The 22216-nt window shown below is 37.0% G+C and overlaps 2 protein-coding genes and 2 pseudogenes across 4 annotated transcripts; 1 reads left to right on the top strand and 3 right to left on the bottom strand.

Moving 5' to 3' along the window:
- Positions 118-2695, bottom strand: LOC18791143 (annotated as a pseudogene).
- LOC18788114 lies at positions 2186-9025 on the bottom strand (annotated as a pseudogene). Its single transcript, XR_002273031.1, has 6 exons — positions 7307-9025; positions 6669-7203; positions 5183-6269; positions 4719-4996; positions 3604-4590; positions 2186-3227 (listed from the first exon to the last, which is right to left on the bottom strand). The product of XR_002273031.1 is annotated as a TMV resistance protein N (transcript).
- On the top strand, positions 13360-18203 carry LOC18788409 (CBL-interacting serine/threonine-protein kinase 8). Of its 2 annotated transcripts, none has more exons than XM_020566683.1 (14): positions 13360-14025; positions 14246-14308; positions 14397-14468; positions 14567-14674; positions 14756-14830; positions 14917-14970; positions 15096-15221; positions 15686-15775; positions 16417-16545; positions 16626-16748; positions 17083-17199; positions 17389-17445; positions 17539-17613; positions 17764-18203. In XM_020566683.1, the coding sequence occupies exons 1-14, from the start codon at positions 13867-13869 to the stop codon at positions 17863-17865; spliced, it is 1350 nt and encodes a 449-aa protein (XP_020422272.1). In that variant the 5' UTR covers positions 13360-13866; the 3' UTR covers positions 17866-18203. The 2 variants fall into 2 exon arrangements, with proteins under 2 accessions (XP_020422272.1, XP_020422275.1); XM_020566686.1 differs by having other exon boundaries at positions 13367-14025; positions 16629-16748.
- On the bottom strand, positions 18637-21936 carry LOC18794042 (pentatricopeptide repeat-containing protein At4g21065). The gene is made up of 2 exons (XM_007225047.2): positions 21626-21936; positions 18637-21329 (listed from the first exon to the last, which is right to left on the bottom strand). The coding sequence occupies exons 1-2, from the start codon at positions 21716-21718 to the stop codon at positions 19137-19139; spliced, it is 2286 nt and encodes a 761-aa protein (XP_007225109.2). The 5' UTR covers positions 21719-21936; the 3' UTR covers positions 18637-19136.

Raw genomic sequence — 22216 nt, 5'->3', positions numbered from 1 at the left:
TCTTTGATATTGACAAAATCGAAGAAGAATAGGATATAAGTTCAAATAGCATATGTCCAGTAGGTTCGCATTGAAAACAAGAAACCATTTCCTCTGATTCAGAAGAAATGTTTATCCTTCTCCTGGTATTAAAGAACAGGTCTGGCTGTTTCTTACTAAAGGAGACAAAGAGGCTGCCTTTATGCCCGACTGGTAAATCTTTGACCGCCACAATCAGCACCAACCTGAATATGAATCAGGAAGAAAAAAAGGGTTAAAACATTGATACACCAACATTTACTGGTAGAAGCACCAAGGCTAGAACCAGTGTCTATTTCTTGCAATCCAAGTAAAAATAAAAAAGTGTGGGAGATGAAGACGTTGAAATCCTGTTAGGAAGCTGAATGATATCTTGGTACAATCAGATACAACTACCTTCTTTCTCACTGCTTGTGATTGCAGTTGGCTGAGACTGATGGTGAGAGGAGATGGAGCACCGCCTCGGTACATTGCTCCTGCTCTCCAGTACCTTGTGCCAAAGGTCTCTTCCCATTGCTTGGTTATCTCAGAAAACCCAACATCTAGCTTTTGACCCTTGGTTCTGTCAGAATCTGTGTCATCATTATTGCCACAAGATCATTATGGTAAGAAGCAGGATGCAATTGGTGAGAGTGACAGATGAGGTCAATGTCATAAGTTGGAACACAAGTGCTTAATAGACCTATCTCTGTTTCTTTTGATCATACGCAAAAAACCTTTATATCCGGCAACAGCTCCCTTGAGCAAGAGGTTGTCATTCACATAAGATCTAAATACCTGTTAGGATTGTTGTACATGCATTAGATAATTAACTTGGCAAATATACGAGACATTGTTAACAGAAGGAGAAAAGAGGAAGTTTCTAGTATGAGACATTATACTGAGCATATTTCAGAATCTTGCAATATGCATTTCATAAATAAATCCTTGGAGCAGAATAAGAAATTTAATGGCCACTTGTACCGCTTGATATGTATTCCACTAATTATGAATCAGATACACTGATAGTTGAAATGATTACCTAACAACAGAGCGGGATTTGCCTTCTGACAGCTGAAACTAGCATACTTGGTGCTTTCTGAAGCTGCATCTTTCGTATACTTGGTGCTTTCATATCGAGTTCATATGGCTCATGAGGAGGCAGTATGTTCCAAATTTCTTCTGTTTTCGTTTTGCAAGTTCTCTGAGTTGAAGATACAACATTCTTGTTGTCCAGGATTCTCCTGTAGGGACTTGCATAATCAGTCGCACAACGCACCTGGAAAACCGACAAAGTAAATGCAGATCAGTATAGTTGTGACCAAACTAGGAGAATTTAGTGTTATGACAGCAGATCATGTGCCTATTCATGCACACACACCCAAGAAAGTGTGAATTCTAATCAGAGAAATCTACCGGGTTGAGCCTATGACAATGCCAAATCCATTCACAATCAAGAGGCACGACTAGAGGACCTTCTGAAACCTGAGATTCAGCATGTTTGGCAAGTAGAGGAAGCCAGCAATATTTGTACCTGAAATTCGCCGAGGAAACAATTCACAACAAATCTTGAATTGTTTTTATTTAATGGATCAGAAGGAAAAGAAAAAAAAAGAATATATCCTACAGACATTTGATGAACTAGAAGATTCTGAAAGTTTATTTTCTTTTCTTAAATCGGTAATTTTATTTTTCTTTGGACCATAAGGTTGTTCAGATGGGATTGCTCCCAAGACAAACAAAGACAAAATGGCTGCAAAAACAAGGTGCTAGGAGTAGTGAGCATGAAGTAAATTTAAGCTATGAAAATTCATGTACTGTAAGTAACACCACAGCAATAGCAACAAAATCACTTTTTAATCTGCATACCGGTTAATGGCCTTGTACAAAGCAGGGCTGTCATAGAGATGCCGGTTTCGATCAACAACGGCAAGAAATTGCAGCTGCTGTTTAGCTGCAGCCACAAGGTCTCGGCTTATCACAATCTTCTGCGCTTCAGACCACTCTAGTTCTTGCTTCCTCTCCATTCCTCCCTAAAAAAGGAAAGTACTGACCAAACAAGAAAAGCATAATATATGTTGGTTCAGTTCAGGCATTCGACTATAACATCACATAAGAAAATATGGTGCTCACGAGTTGTATGTGAGGTCCATAAGGATTGTTTTTTGAGTACAAGCGATGGTCTAAATGAAAACCAATAAAAAATGTGTATTTTCTATATATACAATACAAGCCTTCACATGCAGGTTCACATGGATAAATTGTGGGGATTGTTCTGTGCCTCAATTTAGATAGGGGGAAGGGATACAGCAAAGTTCGAATTAATAAGGACTTTGGATTGTGCTATCAATTTGATCAATCGAGTTTCTTTCTTTAAAAAAATAAAAATAAAAGAAAATTCAAATGCATTAATAAGAAAGAATGACAATTACAACACCAGTGTAAAAAAGTAATTTCAAACACCATGCTACCATTCCAGCCACACTAGCTGATGGGAGCTATCAATCTCAAAATATAACTTCAAAACGTCTTTTTGTTTTAGGCATTTGGCCCCTCCATGCACGAAAAGTGGAATGGTCTACCTTTTCTCTTTACCCAGGTCCAATACTAGGATCAAACCTTATTTTTTGGAGGTGTGCTGTCTTGGTCCTCATCATCGTCGTCGTCGTCGTCATCATCATCATCCTTATCCTCATCCTCATCCTCGTCGTCATCGTCATCATCATCATCACTCTCATTGTCCTCGTTGTCCTTGTTGTCGTCGTCATCATCAACATCGACAGAAAATCTTCTTTGGGGACTCAAGTATGGGATGGAATAACATATATCAAACGAATCCTTTTCATTGATAAATTTGTCATTGACTAGACGGATCCCTATTTTTTCTTCACCCAGAAACCTGGAATTTCTGCAAGAACATCCACGGAGTCGCCCCCTTCCAAATTCAACTCATAGTTTGATAAATGTCCAAGCCAAAGAAAATCTTCACTGGAAGCTACTAAGAAGTTTATTTTGGCTACGAAACTAGCACACTTGGTATGATTAATAACACAAAAGGAAGCAGTAGTTAACTTGGCATCACAAGAACAATAAACCATGCATATAGCCAATGATGTTAAACTACAACCAAGAGGCACTTCAAAATGGACTTGGCCACCTTCCCCAACATGCTTGAACCACTGGGGAATATCACTTCCACCTAGAATAAGTTGAGTAGGTCCATTCCATCCCTATACAATGTTGAGAAAGATTTGCATGAGCAATAAATATAACACATATTGTGCATAAGCAATAGATATACACACATGTTGTAAGCGTTGCAAAACAATACATATATATCACATCTTACTGAGAAAGCACTTAGAAGCGCTTCTGAGGAATTATTTGATATGTGCTTCTTGAGAAAGCACTAAAAAATGCTTTTAGAACTCATTAACACTAGTAACTATTTCTGTCAAACAGTTCCAATTAAGCACTTTTAGTTGTCTGAAAACACTTCACGTTGTCAGTTAAGATTTTAAAGATAACATCAGTTATACATACATAAATATATATATATATATATATATAGAGAGAGAGAGAGAGAGAGAGAGAGAGAGAGAGAACCTGTAGCATGCTCTCCTCAAGAAGGATATCACTGATATTATTGCGCCTTTTCATTGATAATGACATGCCCAAGTTTAACGCCTTATCCAAGCCTGGAAACTCAATGAGTTTGGGGGAATTGTCTATTTCCACATTTTCCGGTGGCATTTCTGAAAATTTTGGGATTCTTTCCAATGCAGTGCAATGACTGGCGAATAGGTTTTCCATACCTGTTGGTAAATCTTTGATTTCACGAAGGTTTGTGCAATGATCCAAATACAAATTTTCAAGCTTGGCAAGGCCACTCAGGCTTGGAAGGGTATGAAAATGACTGTATCGAAGGCCTAAGTTGCACAAAGAAGATAGACTCCCAAGATTCATAGAATCAATTGCATCATCAGTTAAATTACAGTCATCCAATGATAGCGTTGTAAGGTTGGGAAGGCCACTGAGGTTTGGAAGGCTATGAAAACTATTTTGAGATAGATATAATCTTTTTAATGAGAATATACTCCCAAGATCCTTAGGAAGTGCATTTAAATTGCAGTTGCTAAGAGATAAATGCGTTAAAGAGCACAAACCCTGTAACGAAGGAGGTAGCTGCAAAGACCGTTTCAGTTCACATAGAGACAATTGTTCAAGCTTCTTCAGACGTACTATGGAAGATGGTACGCTTGTTATAGCTGTCTTATCTGCAAGAAAAGTTGTCAATGATACCAGCTTCCCTAACTTCTCATCCAAGATTTCAAATCGTGAACAACCATTAAGAACAAGAGTTCTAACAGATTTCAACTTATAGAAACTCTTTGGGAGACCCTTAAGCATTTGGCAGTCTTTCAAATTTACCAAAGTAAGATTTTTGAGATCCCCAATGGACTTGTGAACCTTGGACAAACTCTTACAATCTTTGAGTATCAAGTTCTCAAGATTTGGGAGTTTTGAAAAGTCTGGTGATTGTCTTAAGTAATGAGAATGACTGAGATTTAGAATCTTCAACTTCTCAAGCAGCTGTTAGACAAAACCAAAATAATTAAAACATAAATCAAAATCCAAGAAGAAGAGAAAGAGAACATGATGCTATGTACAATAGCAGAAGGAAGGAATTGATGATTTCATTGAGGCCACATTGCACATACCTCCGAATCCGTACAAAGAACTTGTCTGAGGCTGGTATATTGCATGTCAATAGCAACTATGTTTGTCTGACACAAGTCCTTTGGTATGAACTCTAGAGGAAATCCTACCAGCAGAGCCATCTCAAATTTTTGGAAAGATATTTGTATTCTCCAGTGAGCTGCACGTAGTTGAGTTTGAGCAATCTCAGTCGCTTCATATTTGTAAATGCTTCTGTACTGAAACTAGTCTCTTCAATACTTGGCAAATTTAAAGCAAGTCCTTCAATTTCTTCAGTTCCCTGTTAAATGAAAAAAAAAAATACTCTAAATAAGAACGATACACTACAAATTAAATCACTTTTCCTTTGTTCTCTCTTAGACTATACAGTCATATGGATAATGAAATCGACTTGTTTACATACACATTGAGAGCATACAATTTATTGGATGTCTCATGCATAAAATTTGATTGAGAGAGTACTTACAGATTTGTTTATCAATACTGATTTTACATCTTCAGGATGCCACAATCTACTCCGTTTTCCAGGATACTTAGGAGACTCTGCACGCTCGATTTCTCTGCCCATGTCTCGAAGCAAATCATGCATCATCAACTTGTTTTTTTCATCAACGAATACAAGGCAACGTTCAAGCAGGACCTTGATTCCTATTTCCGCAAAAAAGCCACAACCATCCAATATTTGTGTGACATAGTTTTTGTCCATTCCAATAAAGAAACAAGCTATATCACGGAATATATCCCTCTCGTAGTCATCACTTAGCCCATCATAGCTTATTTTGAGCTGATTATGAATTTCATGACAAGGAATTTTTTCCAATTTACCCAATGTACTTTCCCATTCTCCTATGCTTCTTGTACCCAAAAAACAACCTAAAACTTGAAGAGCCAGTGGCAATCCTCCACAGTAATCAACAACTTCTCTTGCGAGCTTGAAATATCCTTGATTAGGAGAACCATTTTTAAAGGCATGCCAGCTAAGTAGCTCAAGAGCTTCTTCTTCTTCCATTGGTTGCACTCGATATATCTGGTCAACTTCAAGTGTATTTAGCAAATGTTCATCTCTTGTTGTTATAATAATTCTACTCCCTTGACCAAAGGTGTCATGTTTTATAGCTAAAGCATCTAGCTGCTCCACACTATCTATATCGTCAACTATGAGAAGTACCTTTAAGCTTCCAAGCCTTTTTCCTATCACATTGATCCCTTCAGCAACACTACTTACCTTTATCTTGGTTGGTTTCAAGATATCAGAAAGAAGTTGTTTTTGCAGGCCAACCAGTTGCTTTTCCCTCACCCTTTCAAGGAAACTTTTACCATCAAACCTATCGTAAAATTCGTTATATATGGCTTTTGCAACTGTTGTTTTACCCATTCCGCCCATACCAGAAATTCCTATTATGCGAACATCATCGAATCCAACGCCCAAACATTCACTGATAGCTTGCACGCGAAAATCTATTCCAACTTGGTAGGGGGCTACATGTAAGTAGGTGTTGTTAAATCGTCTAGTGATCTCCTTAATGATATTCCTTATAAAATTTGCTTCATGCCTGGTATTATGTAAGTTCAAATTAAAGCAAAACTAGAATTGTTAAACTACAAGAGCAAATTAAACTAATACCTTATTCATCGAATTGACATACATCAAAATCTTCGAGTTCTGTTAAACTTCGTAATAATATAACACTTGTTGACCCACTTTCTAATAACTTAAGTTATTGGAGCATTTACATGTAGACCTAACAGTTTAAGCTTTATTATTATAATCATTCAAGGCATCACATATAAATAGAGGCCTAAGAAAACCAATTCAAGTACATGATGTTGGCAATTAAATTTTTAAAAACAGAATTTAAGAGAAGAACTCATATCTGTGTGTAAGAACTTGGTCAAGGAAAAGAAACAAAAAGAATTAAAATTAAAATTGTCTAAGGAAATTTAGTAGTTACCCATCCAGAGTGTTTCTAAGATCCCAGCCAGATAAATTTGCAGCTTCATGAAGAGCAGCTCTCCACCTCTGTACCTTATTATGATCTGTATCTCTGTGTTTATGAAATGATTGTGCAAAACTACCAGTCTGTTTCCTGACATCTGAGGGATCAACATCATAGAATATTGGCAAAACTATTTGCCCAAGTGTTCTTTTACACTCCATGATCTTAACCAGCTCCTCAAGACACCATCCAGAATCCGCATACCGGCTGGAGAAGATGATGACAGAGATCCTAGACCCTTGGATTGCCCGCACAAGTTCGGCTCCTATATCTTCCCCTCTTCTTAACTCATCATCATCAATAAACGTGTTGATTCCAGCCTCTTTTAGTGCCACGTAGAGGTGGCCTGTGAAGTTTTTGCGTGTGTCTTCGCCTCTAAAGCTTATGAACACGTCGTACCTCCAACGTTTTGAGGAGGAGGATGATGAGGATGAAGAGGAGGCTTCATCGGTTTTTCTGGTACGCATTGGTTGCATAGAAGAACACTAAGCTACCACATGTCAATAATAGTGAACATCAATTGAATTTGAAATGTAAAAAAACACAATCATATAAACATATCTATGCACAAATTAGTAACACAAACTCTATACCTTCTACCTAGTTTCTCTATTGCACGGCCCAAAGAGAAGAATGAAAAGATTTAGAGCAGTAGAGCAGGTTGTCTTCTTTGAGGCATTTTGTCAAACAACTTGCTCCCATTCCATACAAAATTTCATGAAAACTTGACACCTTCATAGGTAAAGGAACATAATTGCCTTCACTCATATGTCATTGACTCTATACAGAGGTGTAGGGTTGGGTGATGCGCCTATGCCTATGGCTAATGAATGATAGGAATCAAGATGTACCAAACTCTGTTGTTTGATACAGAAATATATATATATATATATATGGGAAACTCTGCTAGCTGTTTAATAGTATAAATTCCATTCAATGAAAAAAAACAAATGTTCGATGCATAAAGAGGCAGTTGTTGTCCAAAGCAAGGACTGAAGTGTGAAAGATTTGTCCTTTTTTTTCTTTTTTCTTTTTGACTTGGAAGTCTTTGTTAACGTGTTTTTATAAGACTTATTTACACCCCGAAATTATGTTCAAATCTCATCTTTGTTTCACCAAGTTTGGTGATTCACTTTGTACCTTATCGTCAATTTCATTCGTACACGTAGATTATTATCCATCAATTAGATGGATGATGTGGCAAGTGGAGCCGCCTCCACATAGATAAAAACATAATTAAATATTTTAATATTTAAAAATAACTAAAAATTCAAATAAATCAGAAAAAAAAATTGAAATAATTAAAAATCCTCCATGATTATCATCTCTACAGCACCATCTCTACAACCACATCATCATCTCTACAGTACCAACAACACCATCTCTACAACGTCATCCCTCCATCATCATCTCTGCAGCACCAACAACACCATCCCACCAGCCCATAAACCCACAAATTACCTTGCTGGACCGGAGGATCAGAGAGATAGAAAACCCAAAAAAAAAAAAAAAAAAAACTCAGTGGTTTCTAAATGATATCCCTGGAGCTCTACTTTTTGGTGTTTGCTTTTGTCTAAAACTGGAAAGGAGGTTCCAACTTCAAACCATGGGGAGCTTCCTCCATCCAACACTGAGCTTGGTTTTTTTATATAAAAGGAAAACCAAGATCGATGCTCAAAAAAGAAAGAAAAAAAAAAAGAGAATTATGGGATTGATGCCAGAACCCACGACCCCCACCCCCCACTCCCCACCCTCCCACTTTGACCATGAGACTGCGGTCAAAAACCTCACACGTCGACCTCGCTCATGTCTCTGTTCTTGGCGAGTTGCAAGAGAGATGACGATGAGGAAAAGATGCCAACTTTGGCTTCTGAGAAGAGGAACAGAGCCAATGGTGGAAAAGCGCTGGTGGGTTTTGTCGATTGGGTTTGTGGGTGTGTTATGGTTTAGGTTGATTTTTTTGGTTGAGCTTGTGTTGAGGTGCTTGATTTTTGGGGTTTGGAGAAGGGGGTTTCAAATAGATTGGGGGGATTATGTTTGGGAGTTGGGGGATTTAGGGTTTGGAGATTGGGTTATTAGGGACGAATGATGATGGAGGTTTTTTAATTATTTTTTTAATTATTTTAATTTTTAGTTATTTTTAACTATTAATTATATTTTTATATACAACCCTTGGACATTGGACATTGGACATTGGAAACTCTAAATGATGCACAGTGAACCAGAAGATTATGTTTCTATATACAACCCTTCCTGATTCGATCGGACAACAACCATAGATATAAAAATTGTGAGACAGTGAATAAATTAGAAATTAAGGTATCTATAATCTAATTAATAAATTACATTTGCAAATATAATGTATGAGGAAAATCATCATAAATGGACACATGGACAGAAGTGTGTGAAGAGGCGGTGAAAGAGGAACACTGGTCACAACATGATTTGGCTATAGAGAGAAAAGCCCTTGAAAAATTCCATTGAAGAGATTACAACCGTAAAACTCAATCTTTCAGAGAGAGATATATATATATAAAGTGATTTACAGTATAATGAACCAAAGAATTGGTTTCAGGGGCAAGAAACCAAAAGAATATCTGAAAAGTAAAAGACTTTACTCATTATATGTATGTGCTAATTAACAGTCATGGCTGATACATGAAACGGAGGAGCCCGTTTGCCCATTTTGGCAACTGCTACAAGTGCTTGCACCGTGTCTACATTGTTGAACCTCCACCTTGGTCTTGCTAACCTTAACAAGTGCAAAGCGAAACTGGGATTTACACTTGATCGACCAACACTGCACTGTGTCATCAGATGTCTTCAGTGAATTTACTTTGGCAGTTGAGAGAGTGTGACTGTTTGTCCCATTTTGGCTACTGGTTCTTGCACCAGGTCCACTTTGATCAACCTCCATTGTTGTGGTGCTAACTTTAACAAGTGCAAAGCCAAGCTTGTTGGAGTCATCTCGGAATGACCATAGCTGCAGTGTATCACCGGTCTTCAATTTGTTTGCCTTGGCAATTTCTCTCCAACCTGAAACCAGATTGTACACAATACTACCTCCCATGGTCCATTTCTTGAGGCGTAAAGTGTACTCCTTTAGAGATGGATCCAACACTTTAACAGGTATACCAACAAGATGCTTCTGATTGTGACCATTACGTAGCTTCAACTCAGTCTGATCCTTTTCGCTAAGAAAATCCTCTTTAACTTGTTTCATCGGTATGGAAAACCGTTGGTTATTGTCGGCGACATCAGTATCAAAAAGTTCCTTCTCGATCACCAATTTGAGGTCTCCACCACCAATGCTACTAATCCTGTTTTTCATGTCTTGAGGCATCTCTCGTTTCAGTGATGATGGTGACTTTACATCTGCAGTACTTTTGACATGAACCAGCTTTTGTTTCTTTTGCACTAGTGCTTCATTGTTGTTGTCTTCATGACCATGATCACTCCCAGAATGAGCAGAAAGCCTCTTCCTTTTCATATTCATACAACTTATACTTAGGACAGAATCATGAGAAGCATGTGGCAAAAACCTTCTTTGAGTCCTCTTCATACTTGACCTTTTCTTCTTGGGTACGTTAATGTCACTGAAGTGGAATGTTTTGAACTCTGACCTTTTCTTTTTAGCACAGAAACTGATGAATTCTGCAAGAACAGCTTTTTCGTCAAAAACCCACTTGGTTGTGAGTCCATTCCCATTCCCCAACTCCATCAATTGTTGGGTTGCAACTTCAGCCAACATATCCAAGGAAGAAGAAGAAGAAGATGATGATGAGAAAACCCTTTTGTTTTGCTTGACCATGGCCTTCTGAGGAATCAAACACCCATCAAATCCATATCCATGAAGTGGGTTGCAGCAGCAACTTCTCACAGCCATGGCCATGGCCTTCTCAACATCATCTTCATCCCAATCTTTAACAACAACAGAAACCTCAGAGAGAAGATTCAACGAATTTGAATCAGACCCAAATTGAAAATCACCCTTCATTCCCATAACCAAAATGCAAAAACAGAACTTTCACCTAAAAGATTAAGAACACGGAAATAAACCCAACTCAGAAAAGAAAGAGACAAATTCAAAAAGGATCAGAATGAGACAATGGGGTTAGGGTTTCAACTCGACAGAGACAGAGAGAAAGAGAAAGCGAACAAGTTTGCAAATTGTGATCAGAGATTAATAATAGTTGGGAAGATTCACTTTAAGGCGGTTTTTAAACCCAACGCTCAAGTGCACTCTCTCACTTCACTTTGTAGCTGTGTGTGTGTGTAATTCCATATCAGATTAGGATTGTAGTTGCTTTGGCCCCAATTAATTAACAACCCAAAGATTTTCCGACCGTTGGAGATAATACCTGAGAGCGCGTTAACGCGGTTTTCTTCAAATTAAAGCTGCCACAAAAGCACCAGTTTTCTCTTTCTTTTCCCCATTCTATTTGTATTTGTCATTTCCTGACCGAAAAAAGAAATTTGTATTTGTTATTTGTGCCTGCTTACCACTTGAATGATAAATTGCCCCATCCACATATTTATTTTAGATTTTGTACACTTCAGCATTTCAGCCTTTTCCTTTTCTTTTGTTTTTGTTTTTGCTATTTTCCTTCATTTTATTCAATGATACAATTTTTCAATTTTTGTTTTTGTTTTTGTTTTTTTTTAAAGAGGTAAATTTTATAGCTAGTTTCATATAAGGAGTTTAATGCCAAAAAAGAGAGTATATTCATCTATGGTCTTGTGTAGAGTTATTTACGCTAACACCTTTGTGATTTTTGGGTTTTTCACAAAACTGCTTGTGGTTTTAGAAATTACTTTAACACTCCTTGAGGTTTTAAATTATTTTCACAAACCCCCTTTTCGTTGATTAGTCCAAAAATTGATGATTTTATTTTAAAAAAATTTTACAAAATGACAAAGTTAGCCTCAATGAATGCATGTGCAATCTAATCTTAAAGGATAACTTGGCATTTTGAGAAACTTTTTATATATATAAAATCATCAATATTTTGACTAAAAATCAACAAAAAGGGTTTTTGTAAAAATAATTTAAAATCTTAGGAGGTGTTCGTATAATTTTTGAAACCTGAAGGGGTTTTGTAAATACACAAAAACAAACAAACAAACAAACAAACAAACAAACAAAAAAAAAAAGGTGCATAGAGTGTTAGTATAAATAACTCGTCTTGTGAATTAAATGTTTTTTCACCATGTGCATATTTTTTTTTCACAGTATTTTTATTTTATATGTATATGACAAACAAAATATATACATGTAGGCAGAGCCCTCAAATGGAAAAATGTTCAAAAATCCATAAAATACCATGCTTGCTTGTAAATGTCTAGTGTAGTTTTTGTTTTTATATTTACTTATAAAAACCCAATTAGAGTATTTATGTAGAATCAAATTGTGGCATGTCTTCTGTTATAGATTGCAAGCTTATCAAACCACACAAACTTGCCATGCAGGTTTTAAACCTTTTCAATCCCAGCAAAGTGTTTTGCCCGTGTTTTAGGGGAAACAGAGAAAAATTGTTCATATCTTTTAGTCCACTTGATTTCCTCTTCTTTTTTTTCGCTTCCCTTTTTTTTTTTAAATTTATATTTTTTATAAAACTTTAATAACCAAAATTAGTTTCGTAGCCAGTTTAAGGTACGGAGCAGGAGGTGATGAGTTAACCATGGAGGAAGCAAGTACAAAACAAGTCAAACATGTCTGATAGTGAAATTGACCAAAATAGCCTGCATCAAATTTGTGCAGGGATTAACTTCCTTTGAAATTCCTTGGCAAAAGTACAAGAATGTGGTCTGCACTGGCAAGTCCACCAATAATGGGAAACCAAAAATGTATACATAAATGAAACAAGTTAAAGTTAGTGGAAAGTGGGGCTAACCTACTTTTGCTTGTGAGAAGATTGGACGTTTTTTTTTCAAAGATTAGGTGCTAAATTCCTGTCATTGCATTATTAAGGAAAGCGATTATCAACAAATCTTATCCCAATGATAACTGGATGCCTGCTTTGAGCTCGTCATATCAATTTTTTTTTTCCAAATTCAATCCCTCTCTTATGTCCTGCAAAAATCAAATGGAACTTAAGCAAAAGCAAGAATCACATCCCCAAAAATTTGTTTGTAGGTAAAAAAAATAAACAAACATACATGAGAGAGGAAAGCATGGAAGAGGAACGTTGAATGCACGAGTTACTTTTTATGAATTTTTAATTTTTAATTGAGACATGTACAAATATATCTTGTGTAAATACAAAGTACAAAACATTTTGGCTTTTTTTCTTTTGAAAAGTCAAAACCTTTTTATATTGTTTGAAGGCACTTTTACTAGTCTTAAATGGCCGGCTCTTAGCATTACTTATTTATTAATCTATTGTAATAGTTTCCATCTAATAAAAAAAATTAATGAATGAATGATATCACATTTCAAAGAGGTATCCAAACTGCTTACCATGTTAGAGGAGTTTAATTAATTCTTTATTTTATTTTTTAATGAAATGTTAATCACACAAAAACCATCAACTTCAAACAATTCATTATTCATTGTATTTTCTCAACAAAGAAAACAGTTCATTGCAATTTATTATATAATAATTCTGGCCAAGCAAGAAAAAAGGAAAAGCAGCTTATGTATTAAATATAATTAATTGTAAAAATTTTCCAAATTTTGGTATCAAAAAGCACGAAATCCAGGGCGGGGAATCATGGCCGCTGTCCTGAGGAGGACAAAGCGTAAAGATCCCAGAGACAAATGTGTCCAAGAGAAAGAGCGTCAGTCGTAAGCAGCAAAAGAGTCAGCCGCTATACCCATAAGCCACACACTGACCCATCTTTGAGAAAATTCATAGACTTTTAAACCCATCTTTGAGAAAATTTTAAGGCTCTCATCGTTTTCACCGGCTTTTAATTGCGTATTTTGCCGCAATTTTATGCTGTCTTATCAGAAATCAGAAAGATAATTAAAACCCATTTAAATATTCGGCAGAAAGTGTTTGTATTCTGCTTTGTCGTTGAAAAATTGAAACCATCGCTGGTGCGTTTGCTTTTTTTCTCTTCTCTGAGAGACTCGGAGAGAGTGCAATGCTCCCAAGCTGAGATTATCAACAGAAAGATTGAGTTGAGAAGTTGAGAGAGAGAGAGAAAGATGGTGGTGAGGAAAGTGGGTAAGTATGAGGTCGGGAGGACGATCGGAGAAGGGACATTCGCCAAGGTGAAGTTTGCGCAGAACACTGAGACGGGTGAGAGTGTCGCCATGAAAGTGCTGGATCGCACTACCATCATCAAGCACAAGATGGTCGACCAGGTACTCAAAATTTCCCCTAATTTGTACCCTCCAAGATGCTCAATTTACTTGCTTTGCATGCTAATTGTGAATTTTAATGGGTTCTTAAATTTACACACTTTCTGATTTAGCATGGTTTTGGTTTGGTATTGCCCTAATTACCTGTAATCTAGGACTTCAGGATGACCCAGTTTCCATTTTGGGTTTTTTTCTTAATAAAAATTTGATCTTTGTGATGCAGATCAAGAGAGAAATATCTATAATGAAGCTTGTCAGGCATCCCTATGTTGTTCGTCTGCATGAGGTATGTGATATCTTTAATCTTATCTGCAAAAACTTTCTACAAATTGTTAGTTTTGCTGTCACTGACTTTATGATGTTGTTTTCTGTAGGTTCTAGCTAGCCGTACTAAGATTTATATAATTTTAGAGTTCATTACCGGTGGGGAATTGTTCGATAAGATTGTGAGTAGTAGTCTAACTTCAAATCCCACTGCTTAATTTGGACAATTAATTTATCTGAGGAAGCAGTTATGTTAACTGTTAAAACAATGATTGTTCAGGTTCATCACGGACGTCTTAGTGAAGGTGAAGCCAGGCGATACTTCCACCAGCTAATTGATGGGGTCGATTATTGCCACAGCAAGGGAGTATATCACAGAGACTTAAAGGTCTTCCTTTTGTAGCATCTAGCAAGTTATTGTGATTGTTTCTTTTTCTTTCATGAAATTCTTATCGTTGTTTTTGTGCAGCCGGAAAATCTGTTGCTTGATTCTCTAGGAAATTTAAAAATTTCAGATTTTGGTCTGAGTGCATTGCCAGAACAAGTAAGATTCTTGTCTCATTTTGGACATTATTACAGTTGAGAGATTTAGTATTTGTAGGGATATCAATTTATGATGTTTGCACGTAGGGAGTCAGCCTCCTTCGAACGACCTGTGGGACCCCGAACTATGTAGCACCTGAGGTACGGACAAAATTAGTCAGCTTCTGAGTTAAATTTGACCGTTTCTCGACTACGAATAGTGTTTATTTCATGCATCTGCTTTGTTATATATATATATTTTTTATTGTTTTCATTTACTGCTCTAGGTACTTAGTCACAAGGGGTATGATGGTGCCGTGGCAGACGTTTGGTCCTGTGGGGTCATCCTTTATGTTCTGATGGCAGGTTATCTTCCATTTGACGAGCTTGACCTCACCACACTATATAGTAAGGCATGAACCTCTTTCATGTTTACTATTTTGGGATTATTGGCTTTGAACAGAAGATTTCTTAATTGATATTTTGGATCTATTTGTGTAAATGTGAAAAATAGTATCCTTAGTGAACGAACCTTTTAATAGCTTTTCATAAAAAATAAGAAAAAAATTTAATAGCTCAATTACTGCTTCTTAATTGATAATATAATATTGAAAGGGTGATCAGGCTGTCATTTAGACTTCTGTATTTGGTTGTGAAGTAAAGTGAAAATGCTGTCTCTGTTCTTTCAATGCCAGACCCCTCTTGACGCTATTTTTAGGTGCAGTTTCTAGTGGATCCTGGGCTTGATTGTTGGTTGTCTAGTTTTACCCCTGCCTCAATATTTTACTTCGTCTGATGTCTACTTTTCAGTAAGAATGTTAAGGTGTGATATAAAGATCATTGTTAATATTAAGTCATTATCATTTATTTTCTGCAGATTGAGAAAGCAGAGTTCTCATGCCCATCTTGGTTTCCAGTGGGAGCAAAATCCTTGATTCATAGAATTCTAGATCCGAACCCTGAAACTGTAAGTATTTGCTAGGTTGGAAGACATTGCTCATTTATATGCATAAAGTGCACATTCTCTGGCTTCAATATCAATAACAAGGGCACAATCAGAAAAGTCGATGCCATGTTTTTATTATTTCATATTAAACTTGGGATGGAATGACGTGTAACCATCCAACATGAGGAGGAGGTGCTTCACAAAAAAAATGTCAAAAAGAGTAGATATTTTCTTTATAAGTACCAAGGCTTGTGCTTTCTGTAATTGGAAACCTGACTCGAGGTCTGTTTGGTAATTGACCCAACCTTTAAACCTCTGCTGAGAATTTGAAATTTCTCTTTGAGTTTGTCACCTTTTTCATTTCTATATCTTTTTCCCTACCCTTATTCAGTGTATTTGTCACATGGAAGGAGAGAGGTACTTTTAATTGAAGTCTAACACATGGAAGGAGAGAGGTACTTTTAATTGAAGTCTAAGGTTGTGATATTTGTTTAAAACTTAAGTGCTTGTTTTGAGTTACTACAGGGAAGCTAAGCCTATGCAGGGGAGACTGTCAGATTTCAGATGGAATCACCTTTAGGAATCTGCCTCTCATTCTTTGTTCTCTGATTCATTCAAATATTTTGGTTATGGTTGTTTCTGAAAAGTTTCTTTGCGTGCAGCGTATTACAATTGAGCAGATCAGAGATCATGAGTGGTTTCAGAAAAATTATGTGCCTGTCAGATCGTTTGAATATGAAGATGTAAATCTGGATGATGTAAATGCTGTTTTTGATGATGCCGACTCTGAGGTTGGTAGGGCTTTGAGAAGCTACATTTATTTTTTTAGATTGACAACACAATTAACTTACCTGTTATCTATGAATTATAGCAGGAACAAAGGGTTAGTGAGCACCGTGGCAATGAAGACATGGGTCCTTTAGTTCTGAATGCATTTGACTTAATAATTCTATCTCAAGGCTTAAACCTAGCAACAATGTTTGACCGTGGCAAGGTAAGACAGTAACTTATTAATTATTCTCCCGTTATCTTTATCCTTTAGCTATTCATTAAACCATATTAATAGTTTTATATTTTGGACATTAATGGTAATATTAAAGGTGCCCTAACACTCTAAAAGCTGCTTATCTTATACTCTTTTATCTCCTTTTCCCTTCATTCTGTCAGAAAAGCATCACGATCGAACTTTTAATTGATAATTCAGTATTTGAACACCATGCCCTTCACTGCATTTTTGTAAATATAAGTTTGCCTGAGGTAGCATACTTATGTTATTTCCATTTCCTACTAAGTACTTCTATTATGTGTTAATTTCTTTCCCTCAATAGGATTCGATGAAGTATCAGACACGCTTTGTTTCACAAAAGCCAGCAAAGGTTGTATTATCCAGTATGGAGGTTGTTGCTCAATCAATGGGTTTCAAGACACACATTCGCAACTATAAGGTAATGGGATCCGTAGTAGTCTATACTTTTGGTGCTTATCATCATATATACAAGTCTTTACTTTCATTTTATTTGCTATTTAATATGTGTGCGCAAGCACATACGTGTGATATTCATTTTGGGTGGAGGATGGTCCTGGATAGCAGTACTTGAAAACTCAACAACTAAACAGATGTATTTTCTATTCAGATGAGAGTGGAGGGTCTTTCAGCAAATAAGACTTCTCATTTCTCCATCATTCTTGAAGTAAGCTTTCACTCCTCATGCCTCACTGAACTGAAGCCACCCCCTGAGTATTTTATTAAACTGATTATTTTTTAATATTTTTATTGGCTGAAGATTTTTGAAGTTGCACCGACCTATTACATGGTAGACATTCAGAAAGCTGCTGGAGATGCTAGTGAATTCCTCAAGGTTAGTTTTCAGTTTGCTTCTAACAATTTTTGCTTAATATCATGACATGGTAGCTTGTGTCTGTTTTATGTAGAAGGGTATGGTTTGTTTTTCCCTTTCCCATTTGCCCTTTTAGTTTCTGATTCGAATGAATGTGCTACTGTTCTACAGTTTTACAAGAACTTCTGTAGCAATCTTGAGGATATCATCTGGAAACCGCCTACTGAGTCTAGCAAATCAAGGGTCAGCAAGAGTAAAAGTAAAAAGCGTTGATCTCGTTCACGTACGTCATCTGCTTTCGGTCCAGTGTCGGTGCTTGACATGTAGTTTGCAACGGTTTTGACCTTTGAGGGCATGGGGTGTGAAAGTTCTAGTCGCAGTTTACCTAATCCCTCCTGGAATCTCCTTCCCTATGACACTGCTGCCCCTGAAAGAGGGAAAGAAAGAATCCAGAAGGAAAAATAATATTAGATAGATGTATTTATTTTTGTTTGTAGTGTGTAAAGTTTTACTGTGTTAATATTTTCTCCTTGCTTTGTTTAGTAAACTCGCGTTTTGTATATTCTGCACCCTGAAATTGTTGCTTTTATATCACCTATAGTTATGGCTGGAAATGTGGATGTCATCAAGGATACAGTGGGAATTCTTGCCAGGAAAGAGACGAATTGGTGACGTTCGAGTTTCATGGAATTTAGGACAAGAACATTTTCGGTAACTAGGTCCAGACTCTAGTTAGCATAAATATTTAACTAGGTCCATTGCAAGCAAAGTGGAATTTATGAAGCTCAAGTCGTGAGTATATCCTGCTGTAGGGGAAAGTCAGGACTTTTTTCAGAGCGCCGATATCAAAAGTTGTACAAGAAGTCAATTACGAAGTAATGTAGTTAGGAAACTGAGACGGAAGAATGCATGATGGCTTTTCTAGATTATCAATAACATAATAGATTCTAAAATGGTTTATAGATTGAATTCAAGCAGTGTTTGTAAAAATAAAAACATAAAAAATAAGGAAAGAGAGATAAAATATCGAAAAGCAGAACCCTGTAAAATCAAATGTGTTTGATGAATCTTCCTCTTGCAGATATTCTGTACACATGAATATTCAAGTTATTTGTTTTTGTTTGCTCAAAATGGTGTGCTCTCATCTAATTTATCCAGCATTTTTTGATCTACAACAAATAAGATTAGCTCACATCTACAAGCCTCATACATTACATAAAAAAATTTGGTGAGTATTGACCAACAGAAAACATATAAATTCAGTCAAATCCTTCAAAGTGTCTCACAACTACCAACTGGGATTGTGACTATATTCAAGGATCACTTGAACGGCCAGCTCTTACAGCCTGCCATATAAGTGACTTCACTCACCAAAAGCACCAAGTTTTAGCCCGAAGTTGCTCCCATTCCAAACGGGTTATGCGAGGTTTAACTGTGCTATGAAGATCCTCCCATTCCAATGATGGATCAAACTAGCATGAACTTTTCAACCTAAACCGATTGAAGAATTCGGGACTTTTTCCCACTTTTTCATATGAAAGATATCAAAGATGACCTCCAAAATCCCCACATGAACATGTTCCGTTCACAAATTTGTGGAGGCGCTTGCTGTCTCGAATGACTATTTCCCTACCAGTCAGTGTCGATAGAAACTTCACAAAATTGTGGCAATCTCTGCACATAATGAGACTTTTGACGACCCGAATTGGCGCAGCATTTGGTGCGTTCAACAATCCAAAAGCAATTGCCAACCTTTCACTGTGATAAGCAGTATAAGACAACGTCTGTTCTTCATCCTCATCGATTACTTCCAAACTTTCTAGTGACTCATATCCAAGGCTCTTGACTTGATCAATCAAACTTTCTACGAATTTGTGTGTATCTGCACTGTAAGGATGAGATTTATCATTGGGTTTAAATGAAAAGACCTTGTCTTTAATGCTAATCCAGCTCCAGTCCCTTAGTTTCCCAAGCTTCTCCTCTTTCATCATTTTTCTCACCTTAGAAACATCCTTCCATCTTCCTGCAGAGAGGTACATATTCAACAACAAGACATAAGTCTCAGTATCTTTTGGTTTGAGCTCGAGCAACTTTTCAGCAGCATAAAATCCCAATTCAAAATTCCCATGACTTCTACACCCTGCAACCAAGATGGACCATATAAACTCATTTGGTGCAGGATCCATTTTCTTGACAAGAGCAAAGGCTTCTTCTAACCGACCCAACCTCACGTACATATCAATCAGGCAGGCAAAATGGTCCAACACAGGCTTAATCCTATAGTCCTTTTTCATCATCTCAAAGAAACCAAGTGCTTCATTGACCATCCCAGCCTGGCTACAAGCCGAGAGAACACTCACAAAAGTAACCTGATTTGGTCTAACTCCTGCAATTCTCATATCCTCAAAGAGCTGCAGTGCTTGCTGAGTCTTCCCATGCTGTGCAAAACCTGCGATCATAGTAGTCCATGATATCAAAGTTCTGGTAGACATTTCCACGAAAGCTTTGCTTGCTTTTTCGATGCTTCCACATTTATTGTACATATTGACTAAGGCAGTTCCTACTACCCTATCTGAAAGAAACCCAGATTTAATGGTCTGAGCATGAATCTGTTCTCCCTGTTGTAAGGCCACTAAACCACTACATATAGTCAAGATACTTGAGAAGGTGAATAAATCCGGTTTCAAGCCTGAGCGGTTCAATTTCAAGAAAATGTTAAGTGCCTCAGTTCCACTTTGGTATGCTGAGAGATCATCCTCTGCAAGATCCATAATTTGTGCTTGGCCTGCAATCATTGCATTCCAGGTAACCAAGCTGATAGCTCCCATTCCATTAAACAATTCTCGAGCCTCATTAATCAATCCACATTTGAGGTACAAATACATGATAGAGTTTCTTATTGGCAAGTTCAATTCATAGCCAAGTTTAATGCTTAACGAATGAACCTGCGTCCCCACATCCAAAGACAGCATTAAACAACACAAGCTCAAGACACTGGTTAGGGTGTACTCATTAGGCTCAATGCCCTCAAAGAGCATTTCAGTGAAAAATTTCAAACCCCTTACAGCTTCGCCATTATCACCACAAGCAGATATGGTTGCAGTCCATGATATCACATTTTTTTCTTCAATTTTCTTAAATGCTTTAACAGCGGATTCCAAGCTTCCGCATTTCGAGTATAAACTGCAAAGAGAGTTGCCGATACTAGTGTCAAAGTCAATCTGGTACTTGATACTGTAGGCATGCAATTGCTTCCCTAAGTTAACGGATTGCAAAGAAGAACAAGCATTTAAAACAATTCCTAGAGTGTAATTCGTAGGATAAGCCCCAGCTTCTAACATTTCTTGGAAAACATGAATGGCAACTTCTGGCTGCGAACTGTGAACATAACCTGTCATCAAACTTGTCCACGAAATAACGTTTCTCTTTGGCAAATTGTCGAAAACTTTACGAGCATTTTCCATGTTTCCACATTTTGCATAAACATTGACAAGGAACGTTGAGACAAACAAATCTTGGTGGGCTCCGGTCTTTATGATATGGGCATGAACAATTTTCGCTTCTGAAGCCGAATTCTTGTCTATACATTGTTGCAAAACAGGGACATAGTAAGTTGACTCAACATTTTCACCCTCTCTAATCATCGAAAGCGCTTCTCGGAAGTCCAGAGACTTGGGTTCTGAACTTCCATTCAAAGTGGTGACTGTGTGACTTTTCTGATACGACACGTTTGTGCTCTGAGATACCAGATGCAGGTTTAGAAGCAGTAAACCAACAAAAAAAACAAAGTACTTAATTGGGAAAGCTTTAAATTAGTTGCATGGAATGAAAGCCTTGAATTTAAAGTTGCTCTGCTACTTCTCACAAATCAACTCTTTTCAAATACTGCAGTGATTTAGCTTTAATCCTAGAAACTACAAGTACCCATCAAAATTCTGTTCACAAAAAAGATAGTAGCTTAAACAAAATATACAAACTAACAGAAGCCCAGAATTGGTTGTCAAAAAGTGAAGAGAGAAAAGATTATGATTACCCTTTCTGAAGGAAGAAAACTTGTGGGGTGTTTTCTGAATTCTTGGTCAAGCTTGAGATTGCCATTGACAGCAACTGAAGGCAAAGAAGCCATAATGGAGGCCTGGAGGTTTTCTTCAAAGGAATTGCATGCTGAGGGGAGTTGGGGAGGGAGGGGGTGTTTATCCGCTCCTCTATCTGTTTCAGATAAATTTTGTGGAGGGAAGGAATGCTCCCGTTCACTCAATTAACCACTCTCCTAGTTCCAGAATGTAATCAAATTACACTATTAGCCTTTCAATCCAGTAAAAGAATTATTCTTTTCTTTTCTTTTTGGCTAATTCAAATTGGAAATGGGTGAATGAAATCCCAATGGGAGAATAATGGTAAAAGGGAAGTCTTTTATCCCCTCATTTTGCCTAGAATGTCTTTTTTTTAAGGGAAAAAGAAGTAGCCTAGAATGTCATTTGTTTCTCTCACTGTTGACATTTTACATTTAGAACAAATAGTAAAATATAAATTGTGTTAATAATTTTCCAAATTATGTTAACAAGACTTTCATTTTAGCAATGGACTTGTGGCTCAAGTAGTGTGGGTTGTGAGTTTTTAAATT

The sequence above is a fragment of the Prunus persica genome, chromosome G1 (genome assembly GCF_000346465.2).
Source record: "Prunus persica cultivar Lovell chromosome G1, Prunus_persica_NCBIv2, whole genome shotgun sequence".
NCBI lineage: Eukaryota > Viridiplantae > Streptophyta > Magnoliopsida > Rosales > Rosaceae > Prunus > Prunus persica.
The sequence above is the reverse complement of the archived record's forward strand: the minus strand, read 5'-3'. Positions and strand labels throughout refer to the sequence as shown.

Excerpts from the sequence above, each read along its gene's own strand:
- LOC18788409 (XM_020566683.1), top strand. The coding sequence starts at position 13,867 with ATGGTGGTGAGGAAAGTGGGTAAGTATGAGGTCGGGAGGACGATCGGA. Across the intron at positions 14,309-14,396 it reads ATGTTGTTCGTCTGCATGAG|GTTCTAGCTAGCCGTACTAA; the intron begins GTATGTGATATC and ends TGTTTTCTGTAG. Across the intron at positions 17,614-17,763 it reads ATGCTAGTGAATTCCTCAAG|TTTTACAAGAACTTCTGTAG; the intron begins GTTAGTTTTCAG and ends ACTGTTCTACAG.
- LOC18794042 (XM_007225047.2), bottom strand. The coding sequence starts at position 21,718 with ATGGCTTCTTTGCCTTCAGTTGCTGTCAATGGCAATCTCAAGCTTGAC. Across the intron at positions 21,330-21,625 it reads GTTTTCTTCCTTCAGAAAGG|AGCACAAACGTGTCGTATCA; the intron begins GTAATCATAATC and ends CTGGTATCTCAG.